At 38.7% G+C, this 14,604-nt stretch overlaps 1 protein-coding gene across 2 annotated transcripts; it reads right to left on the bottom strand.

The window, feature by feature from the left end:
- Positions 1-653: 653 nt before the first annotated feature.
- On the bottom strand, positions 654-2,327 carry LOC111890400 (protein PELPK1-like). Of its 2 annotated transcripts, none has more exons than XM_052767090.1 (2): positions 1,444-2,327; positions 654-1,218 (listed from the first exon to the last, which is right to left on the bottom strand). In XM_052767090.1, exons 1-2 carry the CDS (start codon positions 2,272-2,274, stop codon positions 838-840), a joined length of 1,212 nt encoding a protein of 403 aa, XP_052623050.1. In that variant the 5' UTR covers positions 2,275-2,327; the 3' UTR covers positions 654-837. The 2 variants fall into 2 exon arrangements, with proteins under 2 accessions (XP_052623050.1, XP_042753795.1); XM_042897861.1 differs by having other exon boundaries at positions 654-2,115; positions 2,149-2,327.
- Between the last annotated feature and the right edge of the window lie 12,277 nt (positions 2,328-14,604).

The following is a 14,604-nucleotide window of genomic DNA, read 5'->3' as shown; positions in this document are numbered from 1 at the left end:
TGGAAATACCAACCCATGCATATAATGTGTCGGAATGCTTTTGAGGTTGATGTGTTACATAAGGATATTGACCTTATCGGGAACAAAACCTTGTTGACACAATATTTTTCGATGAATAATCATAATATATTCCACCAATTAATAGATGCAACACAAAGGAAATAGGATAACACTAGGCGGGCTGCTATACATTGGGCCACTAATAGACTAATACAAAGATACAACATACATACAAATTATACGGCTAACAGTAATGTTATAATATAAGCATTTAATTCAATTTAGAATTCAATGCACTAAAGTCTTTAAGTCCGAGACGATCGATAGCATCAAGAGAGACCGACGATAGCATCAAGAGAGGTCTCCAGATTTTATTTGATATAAATCTGTTTTTGTAATCGTATTTAGTTCGATAATTAGAGTTAGTGTTTTACTGGACTGAAGGACCTGATGCACCATGGTGAAATAGTTCTTATAGCAGGACCATTAATTATTGATTGTACATTATTCTTAATTCCAAATTGATTTAATTCGAAAACGATCGTTTTTAATCTTGATCTGTTTTCATGTTATAGATTGTAAACCTTTAATTTATAGATCATGATTGCGATTTATGAACGAGACATTATTTGCAACAACCAATAGTTCATATATAAAAAACAAACACATTCTATAATCAATATGTTAATTAAGCACATATATAGTAGGAGTAAAATGAAAAAATAGATTTCAAGCTTTTAGAAAAGCAATTCTTTACGGATGGGCAATGGAACAAATGGGACATTCCTTGGGTAGCTTAGGTATTGTTGGCAATGTGGGCTTTGGAATGACAGCAATCTAGGGCTTAACCATAGGAAGCTCGGGCTTAGGAGCCAACGGAAGCTCAGGCTTTGGAACCACGGGAAGCTTAGGCTTTGGTGCCATGGGAAGCTCAGGCTTGGGAACCACAGGAAGCTCGGGATTTGGAACTACCGGAAGCTCAGGCTTTGGAACCACGGGAAGCTCAAGCTTTGGTGCTGCGGGAAGCTCGGGCTTTGGTGCCACAGGAAGCTCGGGCTTGGGAACTACTGGAAGCTCAGGCTTTGGTGCCACGGGAAGCTCAGGTTTCGGAACCATAGGAAGCTCGGGCTTTGGAACCACAGGAAGCTCAGGCTTTGGTGCAACGGGAAGCTCAGCCTTCGGAATCACAGGAAGCTCGGGCTTTGGAACTATTGGAACCTCAGGCTTTGGTGCGATGGGAAGCTCAGGCTTTGGTGCCACGGGAAGCTCAACCTTCGGAATCACAGGAAGCTCGGGCTTTGGAACTATTGGAACCTCAGGCTTTGGTGCGATGGGAAGCTCAGGCTTCGGAATCAAAGGAAGCTCGAGCTTTGGAACTTCTGGAACCTTAGGCTTTGGAACCACGGGAAGCTTTGGAACTTCTGGAACCTCAGGCTTTGGAACCACGGGAAGCTCAGGCTTTGGTGCGATGGTAAGCTCAGGCTTTGGTGCCACGGGAAGCTCAGGTTTCGGAACCACAGGAAGCTCGGGCTTTGGTGCAACGGGAAGCTCAGCCTTCGGAATCACAGGAAGCTCGGGCTTTGGAACTATTGGAAGCTCAGGCTTTGGTGCGACCGGAAGCTCAGGCTTCGGAATCAAAGGAGGCTCGGGCTTTGGAACTTCTGGAACCACAGGCTTTGGAACCATGGGAAGCTCGGGCTTGGGAACTACTGGAACCTCAGGCTTTGGTGCCACGGGAAGCTCAGGTTTCGGAACCACAGGAAGCTCGGGCTTCGGAACCACAGGAAGCTCGGGCTTTGGAACCACAGGAAGCTCAGGCTTTGGTGCAACGGGAAGCTCAGCCTTCGGAATCACAGGAAGCTCGGGCTTTGGAACTATTGGAACCTCAGGCTTTGGTGCGATGGGAAGCTCAGGCTTCGGAATCAAAGGAAGCTCGGGCTTTGGAACCACGGGAACCTCAGGCTTTGGTGCGATGGGAAGCTCGGGCTTCGGAACCACAGGAAGCTCGGGCTTTGGAACCACAGGAAACTCAAGCTTTGGTGCAACGGGAAGCTCGGGCTTTGGAACTACTGGCTTTGGTGCGACGGGAAACTCAGGCTTAGGAACCACTGGAACCTCTGGAACCTCAGGCTTAGGAACCACTGGAACCTCAGGCTTAGGAAGCTCAGGGATCTCCAAAAGGTTACGTGCCTCAGCAATGATATTTCCATTGATAAATGCTAAACTGAGTGAAACAAGAATCAAGAGGATCGAATTAAGGTGGGAAGGTGCCATTATGTTGCAAAGGGTAGATATTTGAAATAAAAAGCTAAGAAGCTGATTCGAGATGGATTGAGAAGGCATATTTGCTCCTTTGGATTTATATAGTGGATATGGGATGTTGGGAATAGTCATAATTATGTACGTGAGTTGGTAGGAATTACAAAGAAATTGGCAATATTAGCTCAACTTCCCATCTGTATTTAAGAGTTGAGCTGTCTCGAGTTATGAGATCTATGAGACTTGGCGACTTACTTTCCTGAAGATGGTTGAATAGAACGTATATAATTTTCTTATTTGAGTAATGAAATCGAACAGCTTATGTATTATGTGCAAAGTAGATTATAATTTTTTATTATTAATACTAAAAGTGAAAAAAAGGTCATGTATGCGAAATTCTTAGTCACATTTGTTTTGTTTATATTAGACTTGAATCTATTAAAAAAATATTTCACTTACAGCTATATATCATACATTTAAATAAATGAATTACATATTATTTTAGCTCGACACATAAATGTTAACTGATCCACCTACTAAACAAATTCCCTAGTGCAAAATTTAAGAATAAAAAACCATTCATATTTGCGCAAGTAAACAAGATATAATATATCTAGCAGCAAAATGAGTTCGGGAAGTAGGTAAACGAACTTTTTTCCTACCCAAAATGTCATCGCTTGTAACCTAAAATTCAAGCTTAAAGTGACTTTACATTTTTTTTTTTTAAAATTAATTCACTTTGCTGTACAATATAATATTATCAAGTCACAAAAATTAGCACTGATGCAGAAAAGGCTACTCAATCCCAACGGACCTATCAAATTTTGGAAAACTGAAATTAACTTTAATTTCTAGTAATTTGGCTGCTAAATAAAGGTATGAAATTCTGAAATCATGGAAAACGTATATTATGTTAAATAAACTAAATCGGAAAAAAGTGCAAATTTATGGAAAACTTCAAATTGGAAGTCTAAACAATGGAATTATAGGATCCACCGAGGGGCCTCTTCTTGCCCCGTTTATAGCTTACCGACGATTTCACATTCCTATGAACACTTGACAGATCAAAAATTATTTTTGTTTTAATTTGGGTCTCTTCTAACCTCCTTGTCTTCCTCATATTTCTGCATGTAAGCTCCTGCCTGGTCTTCTATATGCTCTGCATTGGAGCTTGAATTAGAAAGTAACATGGCCCACAAGTAAACCGGCCTTAAAACACTCTGTGCACAAATTTTACCAAATTTACAGAGGTTCGAGATCCAAAGGAAAGAAAAAAAAATTCACTAGTTGCTTAAAATGATAATATATTTTTTGATTTGTACACATTTGATCATTTGATCATTGAGTTTATTTATTTATTTTTTTGGTTAACATTTAAGCCTTCAACTTCTTAAACTATACGTATTTGATCTTTATGACCGGCTACTCCATACAAGCCTAAAAAAATGACTTAACATGGTAATATATTTTTAACTTTGTGCACATTTATTCCTGAATATTTTTTTTTTATATTTAGTCTTTAATATATTTTTGTTGCAAAATAAATCATTTCTGTTTTTGTACACATTTAGTATTTATTGTTACAATCAATAATTTCCCATAATCAAATATTGTATTCCATTCAAAATATATAAATAATACATTGGGCTACCACAAGAGGATTACATATAATGGGACGAATCAAACATAATAAATAAATATATACAATACATATATATGCTAAGAGCCCCTAGTAGTCTGGACGGGAGATCTCGAATGAACGTTCATATTATATTTGAAGCCAAGAAATAAAGAAGATGGTAGCTCTTTCATGAAAATGTCAGCATATTGGAATACATCATATTGGAAGACAGGCAAAACATGAAGATCGCCAACCTACCCAATGGCAACCTTATCTCGGACAAAGTGGATGTCAATCTCAATGTGTTTAGTACGCTGATGTTGGACCAGATTGAAAGATAAGTAAACAACGCTAACATTATCACAATATACCAAAGTAGCAATGAGTGGTGGGTAAAGCAGCTCACTTAAAAGATTGTGAAGCAAACTCATCTCAACAACCGCATTTGTAGCACCTCTATACTTGGCTTCGGTACAAAGTCTTTGATGTGGAACAAAACTTTGTTGAAAAGGATTTGATAATTCGAAAGTAGGATATTCGAATCTGTCACACCCCCAAACCAGAACGGCTGAAACATTCGGGGGGCGGAGAACGTCATGTCAACTATCATAACAAATGAATACTAAAGAAAGTACGCACAACCATCATATACATAATTGAAAATCTTACATGATTGTAGTATTACATGTTTGCAAAAGAAATCAATTACATTATGGTGTTCAAAAGATTTAACTAACGCCTGGGCGTAAGTCTTCAAAAGCAGTTGCTAATCGTGTTTAATGATTCCCTAATAATACAAGTTATTTCAAAGAAAAAGTGTCAACATTTAAGTTGGCGAGTTCACAAGAAGTTCATTTGAATGATTGTATGCCGTTTGAAAAGTCCGCGTTTGATTTCAGTAAATTTGATATTTTCTTAAGAATGATGTTGTAAAACCGTAGTTGTATAGAATGGATGTATTCGAACCAGAAAATCCTATATTTTCCTATATGTGAAAAGCAGTCTTAAATAACCAAGACTGTAACCTGTAAGAAAATATGCCATGCTTAGAATGAAGAATGTATAGTTTCATGTTTAAGTAAAACTGGTTAAGAAGGTGTTTATCCTGATTTATGAACATGCTAATAATACCCCATTGTATAGTTATTACTCCCTGAGCATGGTTGAGTTAAATATATTACTACATACAAGAGTCGTTGTTTCTGCGGTTTGTGAATTTCTCATAACCATACTAGACGTAGTACTAATGTCGACATTAGGCACCCCAAATGATGAACTGTAGCTAACAGCTAGGGTGCGGGGTCGTCTGCCCCGTATAGATCTATACACAAAGTCACGCTCTCCTTCCAGGAGACTCTGGTTAAAGATGGGGACTTTCGTTTGGTACAACAAAGCCATATGTCTCACATGATTGCTAACAACAAGTTCACGAGTAATATAATGAAATACCTGTTGTATGAAAAGATGATCCTTGATATGAAGAATGCATACTTATAAATAAAACATATTTTCCTATTTATAAAACGCATTGTAACCCAAGAGGGTAAAGAAATGTTTGTGAAGTGTTTCTCATGATAACGACTTTAAATGATAGTTAAAATAACAGTATGAAATGCATAGCAAAGGATAGATATTTTCACACGATAATAACCGGGTGTTTACTTGTATTCCCCCCCCCCCCCCCCCCCCCATAAAAGTATTTAAAAAGCATTTAAAACGTATTTAAAGTGTATTTGTAGGGGTATGAACTTACATGATAGATTGAAGAAGGTGAGACGAAAACCGATCAGAACTTTGACTGGAAAAGTTGATTTTCTTGGGATTCTCGGGAGCTTAAAACTTCCTTCCAAACTTGGATATGAAAACCGGGATGTCGGGATGGCTTCGGGGGTTTAAACGCATAGCATAAGCACGAGAAAGAGGAGAAATGAACAAAGAAACCCGGAACCCTCGCACCCTTTATATAGGGTCAGAGGCATTACGTTGGGTGTAATCTGGATCAGACCGGTGACTCCTCCTCTTTCGGATAATATCGGGTATTTATATTTAAATTTAATGTTTTAATTATTTAATAAACTTCAAAAATCCATATCTTCCTCATACGAACTCCGTTTTCGACGTTCTCTATATCCACGCGTAAGTGAGACTATGCTCTACAAATTTCATTTACACTCCGTCGACTAATATTGAATTTATTTTTATTATTTATTTTTAGTAGGCCGGACAGGAAAAGTCAGTTAAAAATCCATAACTTCTTCATCCGATGTCCGTTTTCGTCAGACTTTTTACCGTTGTACTACTATTGTTGAGATCTTCGATTCTTATTTAGGTTGTTTTGGCCAAAAATCTCTCGATCTCTATTTCGAGTTTTTAGTTGTCTAATGCTATATCCGGAACTTGGAAAAATCATAACTTCCTCATACGAAGTCAGATTTGGACGTTCTTTTTACGTATATTTATGGTTTAATGATATCTACAACTCTCATTTAGATACCTAAGGATAAAAATTATTGTATTGAAACTTCGCGTTTTACGTTTGACAGTATTGTCGGTTTTGCTACGAAATCTTAGATAGGTCATAACTTCTTCATTATAACTTGGATTTTAGTGTTCTTTATATTTCTGAAACCCTTGATACAATATCTATCATTTTATGCAACCCAAAAGGGACTTTTGAACATTCTAATTTCGACGCTAATTTCATTATATTTAAAGAGATTATAATTCTTGACTTTTTAGGTCATTACATTGATTCAAAATATCGGGTTGTCACATCATTCCCCTGTTAGAGGGAATTTCGTCTCGAAATTAGAGTTTAAGTAGGATTGATAATTATGTTTACAGATAGAAGTTTCACTTGATCCTCGCATTCCCAAGTGAATATGAGTCCTCGCATGGCATTCCAGCGAACCATTTACTATCGGGATACGACTTTGCTTCGTTCGTTGAACTCACTAGTATGATAACTCATGGTCGAATGTGTGTTGAATGTTTTTGTGGTCTGTGAATATAATACTCTTGGCCCACACAGGTAGTGTCTCCATATCTTCAGAGCAGATACGGTTACTCCTAATTATAGATCGTGTGTAGTATAGCTGACTTCGAGTATCTTTAATTGTCTTAAGGCATAGGCAATGACCATTCCTCTTTGCGTAAGAACACCACCAAGCCCTTGGTCGGATGCATTGTAAAACACGACATATTCTTCTATCTCTTCTAGGATGGATAACATCGGTGCGGTGCACACAACTTGTTTCTATGTTTGAAACGTCTTTTCTTGTTTCTCTTCCTAGTCAAAGGTCACACCTTTCTGGGTCAATGTTGTAAGTGGCTCCGCGATCCTTGAGATGTTCTGAATAAACCTACGTCAGTATTCAGCGAGGCCTAAGAATCTGACGAATTTCTATAGGTGTCTTCGGTGCTGACCAATTCTCAATGTCCTTGATTTTTGGAAAGGTACACGTGAATTCCCTTTTTGCTAACAACGTGACCCAAGAATTCGACTCTTCGGATCAAAAACTCACACTTAGTGAACTTTACGTGGAGCTTCTCCGATCATAATGTTTCTAAGACTCTTCGTAGATGTTGACTAGGCTCTTTCTTACTTCGGGGGTAGATAAGTATGTCGTCGATGAAGACAATGACAAACTGATCCAAGTAAGGACGAAACACCCTTTTACAGTTGTTGCATTGGTTAGTTCGACAGGGCATCACTTACAGACTCGTAGTGTCCATAACGAGTTTGGAAGGGTGTCTTGGGGACATCCTCCTCTAACACTCATGACTGGTGATAACCGGATCGTAGACCAATCTTCGAAAGATAGTTCGCTCCTTGTAGTTGATGCATATACAAAACAATCTGTCTTTCTTCTTCACGGACCAGACCAGTGCTCCCTATGGTGAGAAGCTTGGTCTGACGAATCCCTTTCTGAGAAGTTCATTAAGCCGATTGGAAAGTCCCTGCATCTTAGCTGGTGCTAGACGATAAGGCTTTTTGGCTGCTGGGGTAGCCCCTGGAACTAAGTCGATTCGGAACTCGACTTGACGTTACGGTTGTAATCTTGGCAGTTCCTCTGGGAAAATATCGGAAATTTTTGATGAATTAGATGTAGTGATGATCTAAAAGGAAGAATGATTACTAGGACAAATAACTAACTTTGGTATTTTTATCACGAGCATTTTTTACTCAACTTAGACGAGTACCAACTATACGAGGGTTTTCATAATTTGAAATAATGAAATTTCATGATGTGATCCCTACAAGGTCTCTCCATAACCGTTTGGTGTATACAAGTCAGGTATAATTAAGATTGGAAGGATGGTTGACTGAGTGACTCTGCCCTAAAACCACATCCAGACAAGGAAAAGAAGATGAGACGGAATCACTCACTCTCAGTCTACAAATCTTAAGTATGAATGGTCCTAATGTATACATTAAACCATTATAGTTTACCTGATAGAGTTCCTAGTTTCATACAAGTGCTTAGATTTGATTCGAACGAGAGGGTAATTATAATTATAACTAATTATTGGGGTTTGGAAGTGTACCAAAATTATAGCAGAATCCTTTGATGTCTTTTGATATTCTGGGGTCAAACTCCTCCGGTTCCCCCGTTATTCTCCTCTATTGGAAAGTCCCTTTTTAAATGTCCTATTTCACCACACAGGTGGCATATTAGATTGGTCCTAACATTTGTGGTTAAAGTGATGCGTTGGATCCGAGTTCTACAGAAACTAGTAGTATACCCGTTCTTGTTGCGGCCCTTGCCGTGCAAATGTCGGCAAACACCTAGATGATGGAAACTGCACTTTTTGCACTTTGGTAGATTTCCAACATACTGCTTTGCTGGTGCATGGGTAACCGGAATACTAGTAGGAACGGTGATAGGAGCAACAGATGTCGTAGCCACAGGGGTTGCCACAGGTTGATGTCTTTTGGTCGTTCTTTGGGATGATTTGCACTTCTTGCTATCCCATAACTTTTGTTTATTGCTCTTGGGTTTGAGATTTAGAGTGCCATTGTAGTTTGAAACTCGTTGTTGTACTTGGTTGTTACTTTGATTGGAATTTCTGATAACAATTTCTCTAACATTTGCGTTGTTAGTGTTAAGGTGAGTCATGACAGCTGCTACGACAGCTGTGACCGCAGCTTGGAAAATAGCCGCATCTATCTGAAGGGTTGGTGTTTTCTTCGAAGGCATGATTCTGTTACATGATAAGAAGATGAGTTCGTGAGTGATTATGGTTGGCCCTAGATGCATTATAACCATTCACGCGAATGTAAGTTTTTCGTTTTGTTATACTATTCTCGATGATTCGACCTACATCCCTATGATGCAGTCCTGGTAAAGAGTAGAAGTAAGTTTCTAAAATGGTTACGAGAAAAGTCTTATCCAATTAAATCATCTTTGGTTGGAGGTATAATGCTTCCCAATTTCGAAAGGATTTGAAAGTGATGCATGATGGAGTCTACACAAGGTGGACTTATGAGTTTGAGAATTATTCACTCTCGACTAGAATTCTATGATCCGATATATTACTATCAACCATAACGGAAGGAAGATAAGCTTAAAAACCTAACCCGAGAAATGTAAATCACTAGGTGGAATTAGTAGTTATTACTATGACAAGGGGTATTCAAGCACTTCGCATGGAACACATGTGGTTTTCCCCTTGGTCCTATAATTTAATCCGGACGGTAATGGTTCATTCTCCCTTGGTGTCTACATGGTGTTCTTCTCCTCTGTAGGTATATGGAATTTCTGTGTCGTCTTACTTCTGATTCTAACACTGATCCCCATTACTTCATAATGGAGAGTTCGAATTTTTGAAGTTCACGCGAACTTTTACTTGATGTCTTTAACAAGGTAACGACATGTTGTGGTTTCTATAGTTTCCTCTTGGTTGCGAATACGGACGGTGTTACTTTCAGAGGCAGCATCTATCAACTAAGTTTGCAGAGATGGAGATAATGATAAGAATTCAAGAGTAAGAATAATGAAAGTGATTCATGAACTCAATCACCACAGCTCAACCATTAAGTAAGAGTGTGATTCTTTTGGTAGAGTTCTAACAATAGAAGGATGAAAGTATTTGGACAAAGATTTTTCCTGGGAGATTAGACGTTCGCCGATGTCATTGGTAGCAAAGATGTGATAAGTTCAGGAAAATGGACTTTGGAGCAAGTCTTACATAACACCAAAATTGAGAAAATTTTGACAGCATTCAAACCCCCGAATTGTGTACTCACAATCCGTTGGGTTTACATATATAAAGGAAAAGTGTACTATTTGGAGTACATAAGAAGGTTATTTCATAAACCAAAAGAAAGGGTGAGTAGAGTTTCCTCTACTCATGATGGGAACTGCTTGGATGATCCTTGGGTTCTGCCAAATGACGCTCCATCCCGCGCATACGACCTTTATACATTGCCTAGTGTGCTCGAAGTTTTCTGACTGCAGTTTGAGTTGTAGTTAGCACTCTCTGGAGAGCTTCATTGTGATTGATGGTTCTTCTATGAGCTGATTCTAACTGTCGTATGCGAACTGTATTGACTCCGATGTTTGCATCATTCTCCATGATTCGTTGGATAGCTGCCCTTCCTTGCTCATCATTGCGAGCAACCCGGCGAACCAGTATAGGAAGACCTCTTTCTGCTGAGCCTCTCTCTCTTAGGTTGTAGAAGCTTCGGTCCCCGTTGTACAGAGAGAGTTGCCCCTGTTTGAGGCTCCACCTATTTAGGTTCTCTGCCCACAGAGGTGTTGGGCCTTGGAATCCTGGTCGAGGATTAGGATTTCGGATCGGAGTTATTAAGGGTAGGTAATTAGCTCCGGGGTCGGTGTCAGGGCCTCCTTGCATTCCTTCTCTGAATTCTTCTTTGTCTACAATCTCCTTTGGATCCTCTTCTGGATCATTCCCAATCCATCCTCCATCGTCTTGGTTCGGGTAGTAGGGGTCGCTAGGAGGATGAAATCTAGCCATGATATCTACGCGAGAAAAGGGGTATAAGAATCTTATATAGATAGACGAACTACCTAAGATAATTATAATATGATCCTTACCAGTTACTTCAATACTTGCATAGTGCATACCAGTTATATGAAATCAAAACAGGATTGACCTTCGAATAAGTGACCCTAACTTCAAATCCACAACCAAACAAGGAACAGGAGGTAAAGCAAAGGTCATAGATTCTAAGAATATGACACCTTAATTTCATATAACCTTAGCGTATCCACTCAACAACTATTGATATGCTAATAAGGACCCTTTTTAGTTCTCAAATAAGTAATTATAGTAACACAAAATACTCCTATAGTATTTTAGGTTTATGTTTTGTTCTAATGTTATCATTGTAGTGGTGTTGGTAAGTTTTTAGACTTGTTGTCATATCACAACCATTCCAGGGTATATGCTAATCACTTCTCGGACCAACATAGTTGATCAGGCTATGTCACTCTCAGAACTGACCATACATCCCCAAGCCTACTTGTGATATCCAACAATCGTAATCCTTTTGTTCTGTCCTAGTGACACTGTTTTGAGTATGAATGTAGGTATGTATACTTGATTAAATATTTTATTATTTAAAAGTATAAACTCTTGCCCAGAGTATTTTAATCCCATTGTGTTTATAGTTTGTATATCTTTTATGGGCTGATATACCTGATTCACTATAAATAATGCTCTGATAACAATCTGTCACACCTCCAAACCAGAACGACGGAAACATTCGGGGGCAGAGGAAGTCATGTCAACTATCATAACAAATGAATAGTAAAGAAAGTACGCACAACCATCATATACATAATTGAAAATTTTACATGATTGTAGTATTACATGTTTGGAAAAGAAATCAATTACATTATGGTGTTCAAAAGATTTAACTAACGCCTGGGCGTAAGTCTTCAAAAGCAGTTGCTAATCGTGTTTAATGATTCCCTAAGAATACAAGTTATTTCAAAGAAAAAGTGTCAACATTTAAGTTGGCGAGTTCACAAGAAGTTCATTTGAATAATTGTATGCCATTTGAAAATTCCGCGTTTGATTTCAGTAAATTTGATATTTTCTTAAGAATGATGTTGTAAAACCGTAGTTGTATAGAATGGATGTATTCGAACCAGAAAATCCTATATTTTCCTATATGTGAAAAGCAGTCTTAAATAACCAAGACTGTAACCTGTAAGCAAATATGCCATGCTTAGAATGAAGAATGTATAGTTTCATGTTTAAGTAAAACTGGTTAAGAAGGTGTTTATCCTGATTTATGAACATGCTAATAATACCCCATTGTATAGTTATTACCCCCTGAGCATGGTTGAGTTAAATATATTACTACATACAAGAGTCGTTGTGTTCCGCGGTTTGTGAGTTTCTCATAACCATACTAGACGTAGTACTAATGTCGACATTAGGCACCCCAAATGATGAACTGTAGCTAACAGCTAGGGTGCGGGGTTGTCTGCCCCGTATAGATCTATACACAAAGTCGCGCTCTCCTTCCAGGAGACTCTGGTTAAAGATGGGGACTTTCGTTTGGTACAACAAAGCCATATGTCTCACATGATTGCTAACAACAAGTTCACGAGTAATATAATGAAATACCTATTGTATGAAAAGATGACCCTTGATATGAAGAATGCATACTTATAAATAAAACATATTTTCCTATTTATAAAACGCATTGTAACCCAAGAGGGTAAAGAAATGTTTGCGAAGTGTTTCTCATGATAACGACTTTAAATGATAGTTAAAATAACAGTATGAAATGCATAACAAAGGATAGATATTTTCACACAATAATAATCGGGTGTTTACTTGTATTCCCCCCTTAAAAGTATTTAAAAGGCATTTAAAACGTATTTAAAGTGTATTTGTAGAGGTATGAGCTCACATGATAGATTGAAGAAGGTGAGACGAAAACCGATCAGAACTTTGACTGGAAAAGTTGATTTTCTCGGGATTCTTGGGAATCTCGGGAGCATAAAACTTCCTTCCAAACTTCGATATGAAAACCGGGATGTCGGGATGGCTTCGGGGGTTTAAACGCAAAGCATAAGCACAAGAAAGATGAGAAATGAGCAAAGAAACCCAGAACCCTCGCACCCTTTATATTATAGGGTTTGAATCCTCGGATTACGCTGGGCGTACCGAGGCATTACACCGGGCGTAATCTGGATCAGATCGGTGACTCCTCCTCCTTCGGATAATATCGGGTATTTATATTTAAATTTAATATTTTAATTATTAAATAAACTTCAAAATTTCATATCTTCTTAATACGAACTCTGTTTTTGACGTTCTCTATATCCACGTGTAGGTGTGACTACGCTCTACAACTTTCGTTTAGACTCTGTCGGCTAATTTGGAATTTATTTTTATTATTTATTTTTAGTAGGCCGGGATAGGAAAAGTCTGTTAAAAATCCATAACTTCTTCATCCGATGTCCGTTTTCGTCAGACTTTTTACCGTTGCACTACTATTGTTGAGATCTTTGATTCTCATTTAGGTTGTTTCGGCCAAAAATCTCTTGATCTCTATTCCGAGTTTTTAGCTGTCTAATGTTATATCCGGAACATGGAAAAATCATAACTTCCTCATATGAAGTCAGATTTGGACGTTCTTTTTACGTACGTTTATGGTTTAATGATATCTACAACTTTCATTTAGATACCTAAGGCTAAAAATTATTGTATTGAAACTTTGCTTTTTACGTTTAACAGTATTGCCGGTTTTGCTGCGAAATCTTATGTTGGTCATAACTTCTTCGTTATAACTCGGATTTTAGTGTTCTTTATATTTCTGAAACCCTTGATACAATATCTATCATTTTATGTAACCTAAAAGGGACTTTTGAACATTCTAATTTTGACTCTAATTTCATTATATTTAAAGAGATTACAATTCTTGACTTTTTAGGTCATTACATTGATTCAAAATATCGGGTTGTCACAGAATCAACGAGCTTGAGAAAGAGAACTCTGATAAAGAGAACCAAGTCTTTGATGCTATTATTTGTCACTGATGCGACATCGGCTCTGACCACCTACTCTAAGGATATGCTTCTATGCCAGAGGGAAACTGCGAGGTCATAATAGGCAAGGCCGTTAGGAACGCCCCAGGGACTGTGCACCGGGAGAGGACTGGGGGTGATGCATGGTGGTTGAAGGCGGAGGGTGGCAGCTGAGCCACCCGACCGGAGTCTATGGGTGTGGCTGAGCCAAAAGGAAACATCCATCTCCATGGAGGAGATATTGTTCACTTTATAGGGGACAATTAGGCCAAGGGGATTTAGGTTAGGTCTTGGGCTAACCCAATTCAAGCCCATCTAGCAAGGAGTTGGGCAAGGCCGCCTAGAGGGGGGCGGGCGAGGCTGGTGGGCACGCACCAGGAAAGGAAGGAGAACGTGCACCAAGAAAGGCTGGCAAGGAAGCGTTAGGCAAAGGAACACCAAGCCAAAGCCGACAGGAGAGCGCCAGGCAAGGCTATGACATGCTAATGGACCTAATATCATCAAGTCCCCCAGTACGATGTTATTGGTACATGGCCAATGTCATTGTACTTGACCCAATGATATAAATCGTGTGTCATTAAGTCCCCCTAGTCTGAATCGATTAGATTGTTGATAATTGGATCGGACTAGACAGAGGACCAATGCATTAAATAATAAATAAAACAACCGAACCTTGCCAACGAGAGTCATGGTGATGTGCAGTGAGCCAAG

This window comes from Lactuca sativa, chromosome 8, assembly GCF_002870075.4.
Source record: "Lactuca sativa cultivar Salinas chromosome 8, Lsat_Salinas_v11, whole genome shotgun sequence".
Lineage (NCBI taxonomy): Eukaryota > Viridiplantae > Streptophyta > Magnoliopsida > Asterales > Asteraceae > Lactuca > Lactuca sativa.
The sequence above is the reverse complement of the archived record's forward strand: the minus strand, read 5'-3'. Positions and strand labels throughout refer to the sequence as shown.